Raw genomic sequence first — 20082 nt, 5'->3', positions numbered from 1 at the left:
GTCCTTGAAGAAGAACACTGTACCATCCTTTTCTGTTATAATAGTCAGTGGGATAGCTTGCTGGGACAATGATTGGGATGTGCGTGCCATCCAAAGCACCAGCACACATGGGGAATCCCGTCTTCCTCTCAAATCCTGTGATGATGGCTTGGACTTCAGGGACAGTTTTTGGCCTCTTCACAAAAACCCTCCTGAGTTGCTCAGTGCCTCACACACCTCCCAGAAGATGTTACAGGCGGTGCTGGTTCCAATACCAAACAGGTTGGCAACATCGTGAAACTCAACATTACTGGCAAGCTTGTAGATGGTAACTGCTACCTTCTTCTCTAGAGGTACTGGATCCAACATGTTGGTAGTTTGGGGGTTAATGTAAAGGTGCAGCTGGTCACAAAGGATATTGAAGGCCTCTTTGGGCATTCTGAAGTTGAGGTACCAACCATTCTCTTGAAAATTAATCTCTGAAAAGCACCTCTGTTTCCCAGAAGGAAGGGCCACGCTCCCGTGGTATTCTCTCATTGTACCATGAATTTGCTATAAAAGAGAGAAGACAGTCAGTGCACATTGTCAGTTTGCAGTGTTTATATTCAACACAAATGTTCAATTAATTAAAATCAGGGGAAGGCCTACATTTTATTACAAATTTAAGTACCTAAACTACAGAAAACGATTTGAATGAGAACAGTGATGTAAACAGTATTAAGAAATTTAAGGATGACATTTTGATTCAAAGGTTATCTAAAGTTAATAATTAAACCCAGCCCTGTCTGACTACACTGCATAATTTTAAAAGAAGCCAATCAGAAAACACAACTGTCAATGTTGCTTTCATTTGTGTAGCACACTTTACTGCATATCTTTACTGTAGTCTGTAGTCTTCACTGCATATTTACAGTTTACACATGGGCTTAAGGCTGAGATTATTATTTTTTAAATAATTATTGTTAGGCTATTATTATCATTAAAATGTACCAAGATATGGACCATGATACGGACAGCAATAATAAATAAACAAAAATACTTAACAAAATAAACTATAACCATATAAAACAGTTATACCCAAATTATATTTCTTGTAGCCCAGTGGAATTCTGTTTTCACTAGGTGATTAGATGGCACTGTGCCTTTTTGGCATATCCCCTGGTTAAGATTCTATGGTCCGGTTACATGATAAAAAAAAATAAAAAAAAAAAAAAAAGAAAGAAAAAAGAAACAAATATAGAGTTTTGTGCCCTGTGTCATTTACATTTCACTAGGTTCAAATCTAATAGCTCAAGCTTTACACTCAATTTTTTTTGTAACACATTAACCTCGAATTATGAAGTGAACCTCCTCGCGTGATTGTGCACTATTTTGGATAAGCTATTGCTTGGAAATGTCTTGTCATTATAGGTCTAGCTGTATGATATATCATAAACAGAAGAATGTTCCTTACCACATGCTGCTATACATGTCATCCATCTCCATCTGAAAATTCTTTTTGTTTTCACTCTTCTGATGGTTTTCTTTCTGCAAATTGTACAGTTGTATGGTGTATAGCGATATGACCCAGCACCCAAAATGCTATCAAAACACTCCAACGCAGCCTCCATTCTTCGTGATGGATAAAAAGGTGCAAAAAAAAACAAAACAAAAACCTTGAAAAAATGATATACGACTCCGCCAAATCCTGTTCAAATCACAGAGATGCCGATTCACACGAGACTAATATTATCACAGGACCTCGGTGTTCAGCAAAATATAGTAGGTCATTTGCAGGGGAATTTTTACTTTACAATTTACAGACATGGCCAATTCACAAGGGATTAACCCTCTGGAGTCTGAGGCTGATTTGGGGCCCTGGAGAAGTTTTGACATGCCCTGACATTTGTGCTTTTTTCAGTTGTTCATAAACATATTAATGGAAAAGGTGTCATTACACTGAATTCAGCACAAACTAGGGTATCATAAAATGTGAGCAACATGTATGTACATGTTTGTATTTTTGAAGGAATAACGTTTTTTGCATGGTTATTGAAAAAACTTAAGTCACTGAAATAAGGCCAAAAAACAAATATTAAATAAGTGTTCACAAGACTTCTGGGTATTGAAGGTTGTAGACTAGAATTTTTGCTTCAAAATGATGTAAAAATTATCCTGCCTACTGATTTAAATATTGATTTAAATTTTGTAAGACACTTTTTGTCAAGACACACAGTATGCATGGAGGTGTGAATCTTCATGAATAATGCTGTGATTCACACCTGAGAAGACAAAGACCCACATAATGACCTGCATAATGACCCGCATAATGAGCCCTTTCAGTCAGGTAGGCTATGTGAAAAAACCCTCTGTGAGCATGCTGATAACAGGATCTTATAAGCTGTATTAACGTTAATATAATGTCCACTCTTGACAGAAAACATGATTTTTGTGATCTCATGCATGCACGTATTATTGCACATCATGTGAAGAAAATTTTGTTTAAGCCTATTATAGTTTAAATTACAGTACCAGTCAAAAGATTGGACGCATTACTATTATAATGTTTTTAAAAGAAGTCTCATGTTCATCATGCTGTATATCAAAAATACAGAAAAAATAGCAATACTGTGAAATATTATTACAATTTAAAATAATGGTTTTCTATTTTAATATATTTTAAAATATAATGTATTTCTGTGATGCAAAGCGTCTGAACATTCATGTTACCTCTATGGCATTTCATATAGGCTTTTAGCTTAAAAGCATGCACATTTGGAGAAATATTGATGGATTCTCATATGTTTATGTCAATTTTCTATACAGAGGAGTAATATTTATTCAATATTTATTGTCATCACTATGAGTGCTGGATACTCTTATGTACTGTGTTTTCAATTCATACTTGCAGCCGGAGGGCTCTCTGTGCACATTTAGTCCACAAATGGCTGACATATCTCTCTTTTCATACAGATTACATAAACAGAGAATTTTTTATTTGACTTACATGATTTAAAACCTGACATTTCAACGTTTCTTTAGACATAAGTCTCATTTTTGTGTGATTAGTATTTACTAAGTTACACTCCATTTTCTGAGAACTATCAGATTGGACTTCGTTCCGAGGGAGACAGATCACGCATCATGTTAGTTTTCTTTATTTTGCAAAAAGCACAACATTTTGTTTTTACTCTAAGTGTACACAAATAAAAGAAGACATTCTATAGTTTCAATTGATATATTACTTCTGTCTCTATGACAAAAAATGACGGAGAATTTTAAGTCTGTTTTGCTGCAATGTGAAAAAAATCCTGCAAAACGCGCTGGCACTTTCCCGACTCCAGAGGGTTAAGATCACAGACATCCTCCACAATTATTACAATTCACTAGTCTCTTATACTCATTAAGGCTGCATTTATTTCATAATAAATACAGAAAAAAACAATAATATTGTGAAATATTATTACAATTTAAAATTATGGTTTTCTATTTTAATATACTTTAAAATATAATTTATTTCTGTGATACAAAGCTGAATTGTCAGCATCATTACTCCAGTCTTCAGTGTCACATGATCCTTCAGAAATCATTGTAATATGCTGATTTATTATCAATGTTGGAAACAGTTAATATTATTTTATAACCTGTGATACTTTTTCAGGATTCTTTGATGAATAAAAAGTTAAAAAAATATCAGCATTTATTTAAAATAGAAATCTTTTGTAACAATATACACTACCGTTCAAAAGTTTGGGGTCAGTCATTTTTTTTCTTTCTTTTTTTTTTTTTTTTGAAAGAAATTTATACTTTTATTCAGCACGGATGTGTTAAATTGATAAAAAGTGATAGTAAAGATTTATATTGTTAGAAAAGATTTATATTTTGAATAAATGCTGTTCTTTTTAACCTTTTATTCATCAATGAATCCCGAACAGCCATTCTGACTGTAACGTCTGTACAAGATCAGCCAGCCAACCAACTTTAGAATTTTCAGAATGTTTTTAGCCTCCTGAACTGTGTATGTAAATCACAAATCGGCTCCAGCAAGTCTGGGACTAAATTGCCCCATTGGCATCTTTGTTACCTCAGTGAAGCAGAACAGAAAATACCCTCACCAGCTCCAGGGACTTCAAAGAGTCACCCTGGTGGGGCTAAGGGCCATGTGGTCACAGGCACCAGCCTAACCCCAATACACACCACACACACACACAAACACGCATAGAGATTGTATGTACATTTATCCTCAAAATATGACTGTGCCAAAGTGTACCCGTCATTGTATTTCAAGTTGCATGTATGTATCCCTAGTATATATGCTTAGCTATGACTATAGTTGTGTGAATTGTACCCAAACCTTTATATGCGAGTGTAAGACTATCTATGTCTTTATGTCTTTTGCACCCTGGCATGTTTAGTCTTGAATTAATTCTGTCAGGATGAGTTAATTAACTATGCATGTTCTGTTACGATACCATGCATTAGTCTATTTCTAAGGTCTTTTGGAGTAAAAGTTACCAATTCTGAAACCATCATAAATTATGCAAATCGAGCCGCAAGACAAGACAAAGAGAACTTTTCCCTCCTCAAAATCCACACTGGACATTGGCTGCTTCACCCAAGGAGGCGTGTTGGCTTGTTTTTCCTTAAAAAGACAACCACACGCATGTTCCCTTTGTCTCTCGATTGTCTCTCAATTGTTCCTCGCCATCTCGTGCACGTCTCTCCCGGACATCTCAGCGACCGCGCTTCCATCACGCGCTCCTCTTCTCTTCGGGACGACTATCTCCGGCGAAACAAACTTTCAAGTCCTCAGTTCAAATCTTCCCGCGGAAACGGAAGAAGCCAACGAACTGCAGCCGTGGACGCACAGAATCGTCACCTGTATCTTTTTGAAACTCAGCACGCAAACTCATGCAAGTACAGCTTCTCTCTATCTTAGATGCGATAAGTTACACGACCTAACAAAGTGATACTGATTCTTTGCTGGCTCTCAAGGATTGTCTGTAAGTTTTGCTACTTGTCTTCTCTCTTTTCCTGTCTTTACTTTTGCTTTTGTATATATGTATATCCTTTGTGTATATTTATACGTATAACCTTTGTATTAGTAGTTTCATATATTAAATACATTATATTCATGCTCAATTGTTCTGCTGCTCATTCAGAAAACCAAGTCACTTCTACGTTTCGATTCTGCAACACTGCTTTACGCTTTAATGCTATAATAGGAAGTTATTCTCGTGGCCAGAGAATAACATTTCTTTTATAATAGTCTATGAGAAAACCCATAATTTGCTGGACAAACTAGGATAGTTTTTCTAAACAACTATTAAACTAGAACTAATCATATATGTAATTAATTATCATCCGTTGTAACTAATTCACAATATCTGTGCATAATTCCCTCTTTGGTCGATCTGTATTATAGTTAATCATAACGTGTTATGATTTATTATATATATTTCACCCATGATTTGAGCTAATTGATTAAATACCTGTAATTCGCTACATGACGTAGAACCTGGAAGCGCTAAATGTAAACAGCGTAATAGAGAAATACACAGTAGAGAAGAAATTGTTGAATAAAGTCTTTATTTTTGTTTTGATTTTGTGCACCAAAAGTATTCTTCTAGTCACGTGAACTATTTTAACGATTTCTTTAGTACCTTTCTGGACCTTGAAAGTGGTGGTTAAATTGCTGTCTATGGACGAGTCAGATACCTCTTGGATTTCATCAAAAATATCTTAATTTGTGTTCCGAAGAAGAACGAAGGTCCTATAGGTGTGCAACAACATGAGGGTGAGTAATTAATGACAGAATTTTCATTTTTGGGTGAATTAACCCTGTAAGCTCAGGATCTACTATACTGACATATCCAATTTTTTCCCCAACTGTTTATATTCACTTAATACACAAAAGAAAATCGACGAGAAAGAATTATGATTCATTGGAGAATCATTTTTTTAAGCTATTACATATTTCCAGTATTTTTGTTGTAATTATGTATAAGCTACTCATTTTCAAACTTTTTTATTAACAGAAACTATGTTGATATTAAATGAATTGACCATGATTCGGACAGACCGATGAATAGGAATCTCACTAGAGAGGCCAATCCACTTCGAGTGTAACTAAAACGAGCCAATGCATATTGGCATGCAATCATTTGCAGCACCTGCTGTTCCACGCTGTGCCCACATAATTATCCCAAAGTACCTACATAATGAGCAACAGGTGCAATGCATTCCTTAGGTTTTCGCTGAAGAGCCGAGCCGGTGACCCGGCACGCAGCGGGATACAGCAACTGTGGCAAGGGGAGGTACGTCTCTGTTCCCTCCTTCAGGGAACGAGGATTACCTTTGTAACAGAGATGTTTCAATTCAGTTGGTTACGTTCGACATACTTCACCACAGTTGCTGCCCCCTTCCAGTGCCCTGTGCAAGCCTCCTGCTCCCTCTTGCCTAACAGGACGATGGGACAGGGCTTACACAGAGAGTGACCATCACTGCCGTTCCGTGATAACCCACACAGTGAGAATATTGGATAACACTGGGAAAGCGTGCCCACTCACTGGGAAGGGAACGCTGCGGAAGCCATATTCTTCCCCGAAGGAGTTACATGGAGAAGTACACATGGACTTACCCCGAAGGGCCGTACTACATATGGAAGTACTGGGGTGACTCCAACCTGATAACAGGTGGGTTTTCCCAAAGGGAAAGACACAGGCTTCGTTTAGGAGCAACTGTGGAATTTACACATATGGGTTCCCCGCAGGGTCACACATATGGAATCCAGCCTAAATTCGGTTCTCAAGGATGCAACAGAGTATAGGACTGGCGCCAGATGCTCCGCAATGTCCGGCTGCCGAGGGTGGTGGAGGACTCAACAGGGTCTGCCTTGTAGGGACTCTCTGGAGCAGTAAGCGCATGTCAGCAAAGGAAGCCGACACTAAGCCGGGGCCTCTTTGTGTCTCTGACTGGTTGAGGTGAGAACACCGGAGGAGACCGGCTCAACACGAATGCTATAGAATCTAGCGAACGTGTTAGGTGTCGCCCAGCCCGCAGCTCTACAAATATCTGTTAGTGAGGAGCCACAAGCCAGCGCCCAGGAGGATGCAACACCTCTAGTAGAGTGAGCATGCAACCTGAGTGGGCAGGGCATGCCTTGTGCTTGATAAGCCAAGGCGATGGCGTCCACTGTCCAGTGGGCCATCCTCTGCTTGGAGACAGCCTTTCCCTTCTGCTGGCCTCCGTAACAGACCAAGAGCTGGTCTGAGGTCCTGAAGCTTTGAGTTCTGTCTATGTACACTCGAAGAGCACAGACTGGACAGAGCAAAGCCAGGGCTGGGTCTGCCTCCTCGGGAGGCAGCACTTGCAAGCTCACTACCTGGTCCCTGAACGGAGTGGAGTGATAGGAACCTTGGGCACATAGCCAGGCCGGGGTCTCTGTACCACGTGGCCCAAACTCTAGACATGATTCATCAACCGAAAATGCCTGCAGGTCCCCTACCAATGCAACAAGCGGCAAAGTCTTCATAGACAGAATCTTTAAGTCTGCTGACTGCAAGGGCTCAAAAGGAGCACTCTGAAGTGCTCAAAGCACAAGAGCAAGGTCCGAAGAGGGTATGGAGGGAGGTCGAGGAGGATTTAACCGTCTCACCCCCCTAAGGAACCTGAAGACCAGGTCATGCTTCCCAACAGACTTACCATCTATGTGGTCATGATACGCAGATATTGTGGCAGCATTAACTTTGAGGGTGGAGGGAGACAGCCTTCGCTCCAACCCCTGCTGCAAGAAGGAAAGCACGGCTCTGATCGAACATTTTCGGGGGTCTTCTTGGTGACACTGCTCAACGAACAGGTTCCACTTCAGGGCGTAAACACGTCTCGTAGGTGGTGCTCGAACCGAAGTGATGGTGTTAATTACCTTAGGGGGTAAGTCACCTAGAACCCATCAAGGGATCAGACATGGAGTTTCCAGAGGTCTGGACACAGGTGCCAAAGAGTGCCCCGTCTCTGAGAAATAAGGTCTTTCCTCAGAGGAATGCGCCAAAGAGGAGCTGTAGCGAGGAGCATGAGTTCCGCAGGCCTTGCTGGTAAGGTCCAAAGAGTGCTTACAAGCCCAGGACGGGAGACACAGCTCCCCCTGCAAGGTGGAGTTAGGGCACAGCTGCATAGCAATGGCCCGCTCCACAGGAGGGATGCGCGTGTAACCCTTCGCCGCCCCGCCATAAAGGGTTGTCAAGTCAAGTCACCTTTACTTATATAGGACTTTTTACAATGCAGATTGTGTCAAAGCTTTACAGTGCTAACAGGTAAATAATTTTGGCTGCACAGCAGCTCTTAAAGAAAATGGTGTCATTGTCCAGCTTAAGTAAATTCTGTATTGATTCATTCCGTTGTAAAGTTATTAATTTAGTTAATTTGTCTATATATCAGCCCTGGAGAAAACAGTGATGTCATCGTGCAGCTCAGTTCAGTTTGCATACAATGGTGTCAATGCAGAAACATTGTTGAATATCAAGTGTCCCCAACTAAGCAAGCCAAAGGCGACAGCGGCAAGGAACCCAAACTCCAACAGGTGACATCAGGTGACAAACAGGTGATAAAAATGGAGAAAAAAACCTTGGGAGAAACCAGGTTCAGTCGGGGGGCCAGTTCTCCTCTGGCCAACAGCGAACAGTGCATAATTATGATTTAGGCAGCGTTACAGGTCATAAGTCTGATTGGGATTGCAAGAGTCAAAATATTTAATCCAGTTCCATCTAGTTGAAGATCGTATTCATCAAGCCGGTATAGGACAGTTTGTTGGGAATCTGTGGTACTGGCTGTTATTTCTGTGAGGCCTTCACAGGGGATGTTCTAGTTGACACAATCTTTGTTGACACTTCTGTTGACATACTGAACTTGTGATCGATATGACATCACTTCGTTTACTACTACAAACTGATAATGGTCAGATAAGTATGATTTGAACCATACCAATGCAATTCCACTAATGCCAACATAATTTCCGAGTCTATTTAAAAGAATCTTGTGATCGATAGTGTCGAATGCAGCACTAAGATCCAGTAACACTAATAGAGAGATACAACCATGAGCTGATGATAAGAACAAATCATTTTTAACTCTAATGAGAGCAGTCTCTGTACTATGGTACGGTATAAATCCTGACTGGAAATTCTCACAGATACCATTTCTTTCTAAAAAGGAACATAGTTGTGATGACACTGCCTTTTCTAGTATTTCTGATAGAAAAGGTAGATTTGAGATCGGTGTGTAATTGACTAATTCTCTAGGATCAAGTTGTGGTTTTTTAATAAGAGGTTTAATAATAGCCAGCTTAAAAGTGTTCGGTATGTATCCTAGTGATAAAGATGAATTAACGATATTAAGAAGAGGATCTATGACCTCTGGAAGCATCTCTTTCAAATAGCTTAGTCGGTATAGGGTCTAACATACATGTTGTTGATTTTGATGATTTACTAAGTTTAGACAATTCTTCCTCTCCTATAGCAGCGAATGAATGGAATTTTTCCTCAGGGACACTACAATGCAATATAATGCAATGTCTATCATGATACTGTAGTAGATGATTGCATGGTTATAATTTTCTCTCTAATATTATCAATATTGCAAGTAAAGAAGTTCATAGAGGCATTACTGCTGTGCTGTTTGGAAACATCAGAAGTTGAAACTTTATTTCTCATTAATTTAGCCACTGTATCAAATAAATACCAAGGGTTGTGTTTGTTTTCTTCTAAGAGATTTGAAAAATAAGTAGATCTAGCAGTTTTTAAGACCTTTCTGTACATAATAGTGTGTTCATTCCACGGAATGCGAAAAAGTTTTGTTTTCTTCCAGCTGCGATCCATTTTTCTAGCTGCTCTCTTAAGGGCCAGGGTGTGCTCGTTGTACCACGGCGTTAGACTAATTTCCTTAATCTTCCTTAAGTGCAAAGGAGCAACTGAGTCTAATGTGCTGAAAAAGAGAGAGTCAATAGTTTCTGTTGCAGCATCGAGTTCTTCTAAGCTATCTGGTATGCTAAGGAGATGAAACTGATCAGGAAGATTATTTATAAAGCAATCTTTAGTGGTAGAAGTGATAGTTCTACCATATTTGTGGCAGAGAGGTGGTTTTGCAGCCTTGGCTAAATGCAGTTTACACGAGACTAGATAATGATCTGAGATGTCATCGCTCTGCTGCAGAATTTCAACGGCATCAATATCGATTCCATGTGACAATATTATATCTAAAGCATGATTATGACAATGAGTGGGTCCTGACACGTGTTGTCTAACTCCAAAAGAGTTTAGAATGTCTGTAAATGCCAAACCCAATGCGTCTTTTTCATTAACTACATGGATATTAAAATCACCAACAATTTGGACTTTATCCGCAGCCAGTACTAACTCCGATAGAAAATCAGCAAATTCTTTTATAAAGTCTGTATGGTGCCCTGGTGGCCTGTATACTGTAGCCAGCACAAATGTCAAATGGGATGTGTCGCTTACATTACATAATGTTACATAAAGCACCATCACTTTGAAGGAATTATATTTGAAAGACTTTTGAGTAATGCTAAAGATATTACTATAAATTACAGCAACACCTCCCCCTTTGCCTTTCCGACGCGGCTTATGTCGATGATAGTAACCTTGAGGGCTAGACTCATTTAAAGTAATGTAAACGTCTGGTTTTAGCCAGGTTTCTGTCAAACACAGCACATCTAGATTATTGTCTGTGATAATATCATTTACAATAAGTGCTTTTGAAGAAAGGGATCTAATATTCAGCAACCCAAGCTTTATCATTTATTCATCAGTATTATATCTGTTTTTTATTTGTTGAACATCAATTAAATTTTTACCCTTGAATGGGTTTGGGAGTTTTTTGTATTTACTAATTTGGGGTACAGACACAGTCTATGTGATGATATCTAGGTGAAAGAGTTTCTATGTTTTGGGATTTATATGACTTCTGTGACGTGAGATCGACATCCGGTCATCGGGGGGAGCTCCAAAGGATACGGCTGGTGAACACCTTTGAGATGGCCCAGCAAGCTCCCTTGGCAGCTTCGCTGGCTGCGGAGTGCAAGAGGAGTGAGGGTTCCTAGGGGGTTGGTTCTCTGAAGGAAGCGTGCTCACTGTGATCCTCAGATCACCGGTACCACTGCCCGAAGCAACCCTCTGTGGAGTATTAGATCGTGGCAGCGGCACTGGGACTCCGCCCCTTGTCAGGAACTGAAGTCTCGACCGCAACTCAGAGATAGTCATCTTCCCACAATGGGTGCACAACTCATCCACAAACGCTGCCTCAGCATGCTCAACGCCCAGACACGTGAGACAGCAATCGTGACCATCCCTCGGCGCCAGGTAACGACCGCATCCAGAAACACACAAGCAGAATGTCATCTTTAAAAAGACGCAAGCTCTACTTGTGTAAGTTTTTTCAGGGACTTGCTCTTTTTAAGTGCTGAAGCACGCAGGAGAATGGTCGAGGCAACACAGACAAGGAAATGTGCAGCCTGTCATGTGCTTCCTTCTCTTTGAAGGCGCTCAATGATTGCATGCCAATGTGCACTGGCTCGTTTTAGTTACACTCGAAGTGGATTGGCCTCTCTAGCGAGATTCCTATTCGTTGGTCTGTCTGACGTACGTCGAACGTGACCGATTGAATGGGAACTTTGTTGTTCATTAAGTTTTCAAGAAAAATTATTTTTAAGAAATTATTTTGCGATTTTGTGTATTTTTTAGCATTTTAAGTCATCTTGCCCTTTATTTGGTATAATGATTAGGCCTATGTATTAGATGAAAAGTTGACCCTATGCTGTTGTCCAGAGAAATATTTTTTAAATCCTTCTTTACTTTTGTTTCCCCTTTCTGGCTACTAAATAGAAAAAGAAAGTAATGTAAATGCACTCTATCAGTGGTCAGTGGGGTGATACAAACATTTGTGTGTGAGTATGTGTGTCTGTGTACCCGCCATTAGCAGCGTCTGGGGATTCTGATTTCAGTTGGTATCGTTCCAGTTGATTTGCCACAATCTGTCTCTCCACCTCCAATTCCTGAGTCAAACGCTCAAACTGCAGCTCCTAAACACAACACACACACTCAGTCTATGTCTCTGATGAAGAACAGCATGATTGAGCCGATTGAGAAAATAATAATAAAAAATAAACCAGCAGATATGTACACTGCAGCAGTGTATCATAGTGAAACATAAAAATGCTTTAAAATCATCACAACAAATAAATCATATCACACACACACACACACACACACACACACACTAGTGTAATTGTGAGAAAGGTTATGGTTCTGCAACACTATGAGAAGCTAATGCACTGCTCTGAAAATTGACAGCTATAATTATCTAATACACACACAGAGCAGCGCTCTAGAGCAATCTCTTGACATCAGAGACATTAGCTTCACACTCCACTGTCCCAGAAAAGGAAGGACCTTAGATACCACCTCAAACCCTGTCAACAATCTTTTTAAACAGGCCCTAAATACTGCATTTCAGTGGCTATTTGCCTGTAGCAAATGTACAGTTATTTGGATAATAAAACATCTGATAAATGACAATGTAGTAACATATAACACTGATGCATGAACCATTTAGTCATTACATTACTATTTCCCCCATTTAGTCACTGAAATGTTCATTTTAAAAAACTAAAGATTCTGAAGCTTTGAAGAAGATCCCATAAAAATATAATATGACTTTACTGTAGTAATAGTGCCAACTCTCACACTCTGACAGGAAAAAATAAGGGAACAGATAACATTTGGTTCAAGTTAAAATACAAAACAAAAACAAAACACTTGTGCTGGGCATTGAAACAAATTTCACAATTCCATTTCTATTCACAAGCTTGTGATTCGATTCGATTTCGATTGAGTTCAAATTGGTATCGATTAATTTGGGGCCTATCAGGTATAGTACATGGCAAACTTCCTCAAAGAAAAAAAATATCTCTCAACTAATGCTGTAAACTATACAAATAACCCCAGTTGGCACATGACTATAATTTATAGGTAAAAATTAACTGATTTGTAAAAAGGACGTTTTTTTAATAATAATGCTATAATAATTTTTTAATGACATAATTATCTTTCTAGTCGTTAAAAAAACAAAAAACAAAAAAAAAACATCTAAATGGTGGCTGTCATAAAACGGATTTATTCAAATAATTCGGATTTATTCATTAAAGCTGCAGTCATTAAGTTTTGCGTCTTTGTCGCCATCTCTGTTTGAAACCTGCAATTGCAGTTATTTGCGGAATTATCTTTACGTGGGTTGTGCATCGGCACGGCTCCGCAGCGCAGATGAATCTAACGTTTGTTTGCTGTCAGTCACCGCACCAGTGTGGATACTGTACTTCGGAATCACAAATTCTACATCTTGAAGTATGACCAAAATAAGAATTTTCACCGGAAAATGTCATCTGAACAAGTAAGTAACATGTCTGCCACTTTTGTTCTGACCAACTGAGGGAAAAAAGCAATCAATTGCGCTGGCAATGGTGATTAAATTTAACGATCACTTAGCTTGGATCACGTCAAACCATGCAAATTACTATTACTGTTATACTTTGTTCTCAAATTGTTAATGTTAACAACATCAGCATTGCGTGACTATTAGTGTGTATTAGCGTTACCTGTAGATTTCAATTTCGGTAGCCACTCCGCAGTCCGAAGTCTTTTGCTTCTGACTACGGGTGAATCAGTTGTCACTGATGATTGTCATTTGGACCTTTCTGGATTATAATCTGCCATCAAAATGAAAAGTTTAATTATTGCAGCTGCTGTGAGAAAAGGCTATAAATGATCCGCCGCCTGTAGCATCCTCCACATGCCATATAGCCTACTAGCTGGGACTCCTTCTCTATGTAAACAGACGTGATGTAGTGATGCAAAGGCGAACAGCTGCATGCTCGAATTTCCCGCAGAAACCCACCAGTACCATCTGGATTAGGAAACATTATTACAAGCTTACCGTTGTGAATCGGGCTAAGGTAAGGAGATAGTTTGTGTACTTGCTCAAAAATTCATTTTGGATCATTTTTAACAAAAACAAGTTTCAGACTGCTACTTTAAATATTGAAGAACAGGTTAAGTAAAAATACATTGCAATATAGTGCATTTATTTAGCAAAACACTCCTCTCTAGAATTTTCCTAGCTGACGAACAAGTTTTGAATTGCATTTCTGAGGTAAATGTAACATTACGTTTACATGCTCTTTTATTGACATCTTTTTTTTGCAGTTGAAACACTGACTGAGCAATTACATGTGACATGATATGGATTTCAGTAAGTTGTACTGTATCTTTCACCTTCATTCATGTTTATTTATGTTTATTTCATGCTGTAACTAGTAGTAAAAACTTTATGTAATTACTTTGGACAAAACTGAAAATCATTAACAAGACCTTTGTCTCAAAATATATTCAATAATTTTAGCGATTCTCATTTGCTGTTCAAATCTATAACCTTGTTAAGTGCTCGAAAGTTTGCAGCGAACCTTGTTATTTTTGCAAACTAATAATTTTGATATGTTAAACCCAAGAGGTCGGCATGGCAAACTACAGCACGCATGACAGCACTGGCCCTAGAAAGTGTAGCAAAAATATTTCCAAACAAAGCCGGAGTAGAATATTTCTTAACAACACACAAGTGTTGTTTAGTTTCTAAATGAATCTGCATATTTGAATTAGTCATTTGAGAAAGTGATTCAGTGACCCACTCATAAAGATTCTTAAAGATGCTTAATTTATAAATGAGCATTTTGAGCAAATCGTTTAAAAGAATGACTCCAATGACTCACTCGTTAATTCTATTATTTGCTGCCACCTGCTGGTGGTGTTGGTTTAATTTTAAAAGTATATTTTTTGTTTACTTTTCAAAATTGTATTTATTTTAAAACATTAAACTCATAGCATTTTTTGTGCAATTGTGATATCTTGTTTGCTGATATTATGTTAATACACTAGATTATTACTCATTTTATTAAATAGTTTGTTAATATAATATGAATATGCTATAACATAATTTAAGATGAATATAAAAAGTGTTCTTCCCAAAAAAGAAAAGACAATGAAGTACAATGATTGAATGCTGTCAATAATATAGTAAATTAAAACAAAATTAAAACATACACTACAGGTGTTTTTAAGACTTCTGGAAAGAGAATAATATATTACTTTAGGCCATCAATCTGTGATCCTTTGCCCTGACTTCAGAAAATTAAACAATAATACACAACTTCAATATTTATTCTAAAATGATTGTACTATTTACTCATTTATATTTATATTTATTTGTTTTAATCTGTTCTAGATTCACTGCAAACATTAGAAATGCTTAGCAACTGCCATGCAAATAAAGCACCTTTAAATTGATTTTTTTTTTTTGTGCGTGTGTGTGTGTGTGTGTGTGTGTGTGTGTGTGTGTGTGTGTGTGTGTGTGTGTGTGTGTGTGTGTGTGTGTGTGAGAGAGAGAGAGAGAGAGAGAGAGAGAGAGAGAGAGAGAGAGAGAGAGAGAGAGAGAGAGAGAGAGAGAGTGGGGAAGGGGGAAGAGAACCCTGCGCGAACATGACAAGAAAAACTAGAAAAGAACAAAACACCTGTAAGCTTACTGTGAGATTACTCATTCCAGGATTGGATTCCACTCAAGCATTTTTCACAACAGTCAGCTCTGAACTACAGTCACAAGAAAAAAACTTTCAGTCTGACATCCCTCTCTTTCTTCCTCATTCCTTCCTTTGTTGGTTTAAACTGTCCAAATTCTGATCAGTTAAACAAGCTCTCTTTAACTTAGAGTGACTGCTTAGAGTGACAAAAAGAGTGAAAGTTTCCAGGAAATTCCTTTTAGAGGAAGAGGAAGTGACATTGGCCAGGTGTTCCTTCAACAGAAATTCATTTCCTGTTGACAAGAGTCAACAATAAGATCTGGCTTTGCGCCATAAACGGGTAAAGGGAATAAAGAATGATTTTTTCCACTCTTAAATCACCTAGTGTCATATTTAACCTTGATATAAAATAATCCTGTCCTATCTTGTTTTATGTTTCACACTGTTATTACTTATGCTAGTAATTTGTCCTGGATAGTCAGAATTTGTGATTTTACCAGGGCTCCAGGCAAAAAAATTCATTAAGGAGCCATTGGCTCCTGTAGGGCGAAAAAGCAGGCGCCAAATAATTTTTTTAAGAGCCACACAACAATGAACTTAAATTTTTAAATCACTTACTTTTAGTCATCCTGTTGTGTTTATATATCTCCCCTTTACAGTTTCAGCATTTTCATCTTGTGATTTTTCTGGGAAATGAATGTCACTAATTTCACTAAATACTATTATAGTGTGGCGGTGAAGGGGCCAACGAACCTAGGACTCAGCTTCCTACAGGGCAGGCGCATCCTGATGTCCCTGGTTGACAGCCAAACCTTCTGCCCTGGCTGGTAGTTGGGTGCGTGGGAGCGTCGAAGGTCGGCTGTCAACCTGCGCCTGCGTAGGGCTCGCTGGAGTTGCAGATGTGCTGAGTCCCAGACCCTCTCGCTCTCCCAGAACCAGTAATCCACCGCCGGAACGTCTGATGGTTCCCCATCCCAGGGGAAGAGTGGGGGCTGGTAGCCGAGCACGCACTGAAAAGGTGTAAGGCCAGTAGTGGGTTGACGGAGTGAGTTTTGGGCGTACTCGGCCCAGCCCAAGAACTGGTTCCAGGAGTCCTGGTGGCCGTGACAGAAGGTACGTAGGAAACGGCCGATCTCCTGTATCTTCCTCTCCGTCTGCCCGTTTGTCTGGGGATGGTAACCGGAGGAGAGACTTATGGTCACACCTAGGAGTTTGAAGAAGGCTTTCCAGACTCGGGATGTGAATTGGGTACCACGGTCCGATACAATGTCTTCAGGTAGCCCAAAATAGCGGAAGACATGGTTAAACAACAGCTCTGCCGTTTCCATGGCAGTGGGGAGTCCAGGCAGGGGAACTAAGCGACAGGACTTGGAAAAGCGGTCGACAATGACCAGTACACATGTGCATCCATTGGAGACAGGAAGGTCGGTAATGAAGTCCACTCCTAGGTGTGACCAGGGACGATTGGGAACGGGCAGAGGTTGGAGCTTGCCGGAAGGAAGATGGCGTGGACTTTTGGAGACGGCACATTCCCTGCACCCTTGTACGTACCTCCTGACGTTGGATATCATGCTGGGCCACCAGAAGTTGTTTTAACAGCGAGAGGGTTTCGTTGACCCCGGGGTGGCCAGTGCCCAGTGAAGTATGCGTTGAGTGGATGAGGGGTGTGCGTCGTGACCGGGGTACATACTTCAATCCGGGGGGACAACCCGGCGGAATGCTGGTGGAGGCATTGGACTTGGGGGGCGTCTCTTCCGACCAGGAGATGGGGCTTACTATGAGTCGTTCGGGGATGATGGGCTCTGGATCTTCGTTGTTCTCCTCGAGGCAATGGATACGGGAAAGGGCATCAGCTTTCACGTTCTTAGAACCAGGGCGGTAGGAGATGGTGAAATCGAACCTGGTGAAGAAGAGAGCCCATCTGGCCTGGCGGGGGTTTAGTCTCTTGGCATCACGTAGGTATCCTAGGTTCTTGTGGTCTGTCAAGACCGTAAAGGGGTGTTTAGCTCCCTCAAGCCAATGCCTCCATTCCTCCAGGGCGAGTTTGATGGCGAGGAGCTCGCGGTTGCCGATGTCATAATTTATTTCCGCCGGGTTGAGTTTCCTGGAGAAGAAAGCACATGGATGGAGTTTGCTGGGATTCCCCTGCTGCTGGGATAACACCGCTCCCACTCCGGTGGTTGAGGCGTCAACCTCGACAATGAAGGGGAGCTCTGGGTCAGGGTGAACCAGGAGGGGAGCGGTCGTGAAGGCGATCTTGAGGGTCTCAAAGGCTTGGGTGGCGGCTGGGGTCCAGGACAGAGACTTGGGCTTACCACGGAGGAGGTTGGTGAGTGGACCGGTGATGGAGCTATAGTGCTGGATGAAACGGCGGTAGAAGTTAGCAAATCCTAGGAATCTTTGTAATTCTTTAATCGTGGAGGGGATGGGCCATTCTTTGACTGCGGTGACCTTCCTCTCGTCCATGCGGACGCCACTGTGGTCGATGATGTAGCCGAGGAAGTGCACGGAAGGCTGATGGAAGGTGCACTTCTCGGCTTTCAGGAAGAGGTGGTAACTTCGCAGGCGTTGGAGGACCTCCGCAACTCCGTCCTTTTTGGCCACGAAGAAGAAGCTAGAAGCAGCAGGGGAAGTGGACGGTCGGATGTAACCTTGCTTAAGAGCCTCGTCGATGTACTCCTCCATGGCTTTCTCCTCCGGAACGGATAGGGAATATATCTTCCCTCTGGGCACTGGCTCACCTGGGATGAGGTCAATGGCACAGTCCCATGGCCGATGGGGAGGCAGCTTGGAGGCTTGTTTTGGACAGAAGACATCTCTGAAGTGGGAGTAACAGGCTGGGATGTCCGTGGAACGTTTCTCGAGAGGGCTTTCCACAGTAGTAGCCCCGACTTGGATTTCTTGGGAACCTGGAGAACTGGACGCAGGGAGTTCGGGGAAACAGTTCTGGAAGCACTGGTTACCCCACTTCAGGATCTCTCCTGTCCTCCAGGAGATGGTGGGGTTGTGCTGCTCAAGCCATGGGCGCCCTAGAATCACGTCAGATGTAGACTCCTCCAGAATCAGCAGCTCAATCTCTTCGGTGTGGAGCATGCCCACCTGGAGACGGAGGGGTCCCACGCTGTAACGTACTTTCCGTAACGGTTTTCCTGTTATCGCGTGGATCTGGTAGATCTTCGGCGTGGGGGTGGTTTTGAGATGCAGCTGGCGACAGAGGGCTCCGGAGATGAAGTTTCCAGCTGACCCAGAATCGAGGAGCGCACTGGCTGAAAGACAAAAATCGGCGGCAGTAAGTGTTACTTCAATTGTGAGTGGTTTCATTTTATTCAGAGTAGGCAGGATGGCACTCACCAAGGGCCGAGCAGGACGTAGGGGGCATTCAGCGATATAATGCCCGGCACCACCACAATACAGGCAGAGATTCTGGGTCAGCCTCCTCTGTCGCTCAGCTGCTGAAAGACGTGAGTGCTCAATTTGCATGTTGTCGTTCGCTGGTTCTGGGGAGCTGACGGACTCTGGCTGGCGGGAAAAGAAGGGGAATAGTGGCTGGCCCTGGTGCTCTTCTAAGCACAGCTGCATACGAGTGGCGAATCTGATGGATAGTTGAATGAATTTCTCGAGCCCGATGGAATCCTCGTATGCAGCGAGATGCAACCGCACACGTGGATCAAGGCCTTGACGATACGTAGTGATCAAAGCCTGCTCATTCCAGCCACTTGCAGCAGCGAGGGTACGAAACTGGAGGGCATAATCAGACACAGTTAGTGCACCAATCGACGAGTCCCAGGCGGGTTTACCAAAAACTTCCTTGAAGTGGGTTGTAAAACTTGACAAGGATGATACTACAGGGTTGTTTAAGTTCCAGAGAGGTTCAGCCCATCGCAGTGCTTTTCCGTGAAGTTGAGAGATTATGAAAGCCACCTTAGAACGATCGTCGGGGTACAAGTGCGGTTGCATCTCCAGGACCAGCGAACATTGTAGGAGAAAACCGTTGCAATCCTCCGCCAGACCACAGAAGGGCGCCGGTTTGGCCATGGGACTGGCGACCACGGGAGGTGAAGGAGCTGCGGCAGTGGATGCGGAAGTGTTCGCTGGTGTTGTTGTCGTGGAGGTGCTGGCGAAGGTGCGACGAAGTGCAGTGACCAGCTCTTGAATGGGATCCGGGGTGCTCATGCTGTTACCTGGGCGGTGTTGGTCCGGTCTTCTGTTACATACAGAAGGGAGCGGAGACACAGGTACGGATTAACAGGTTTATTATAGGTAATGCAGAGCGTGAACAGAGTGCAGGTAAGAGATGGCAGATGAATGGATCGCTGAGCAGATGAACTGGAACTGATACTTGTCTGAATGTTCTTTAGGGAGCGTGGATGCCAGGAGACGTGGAACAGATGACACACCGGAGAAACACAGGAGACGAGGAGACACTGGGAATCACTGAGGACGCTGGAGACAGGTAAGTAGAGAGCAAGGGAGTCCAGGAGGTAAGTGAA

General features: G+C 41.5%; 1 protein-coding gene across 8 annotated transcripts in view; it reads right to left on the bottom strand.

The window, feature by feature from the left end:
* Positions 1-20082, bottom strand: part of LOC127518793 (plakophilin-4-like) — a 263494-nt gene that overhangs the window by 175109 nt on the left and 68303 nt on the right. For 3 of the 8 annotated variants that reach the window (XM_051905907.1, XM_051905905.1, XM_051905909.1), the window contains exon 3: positions 11937-12049. The exons of 3 other annotated variants lie outside the window; for them this stretch is intronic. In XM_051905907.1, the coding sequence (XP_051761867.1) occupies positions 11937-12049 (113 nt within the window). Of the gene's footprint in view, positions 1-11936; positions 12050-13621; positions 13733-20082 lie in introns of all 8 variants that reach the window. 2 more of the 8 variants (XM_051905911.1, XM_051905913.1) reach the window with 1 other exon arrangement.

Source organism: Ctenopharyngodon idella, chromosome 9 (genome assembly GCF_019924925.1).
Source record: "Ctenopharyngodon idella isolate HZGC_01 chromosome 9, HZGC01, whole genome shotgun sequence".
NCBI lineage: Eukaryota > Metazoa > Chordata > Actinopteri > Cypriniformes > Xenocyprididae > Ctenopharyngodon > Ctenopharyngodon idella.
Note: the sequence above shows the minus strand (reverse complement) of the source record. Positions and strands in the feature narration are given on the sequence as shown.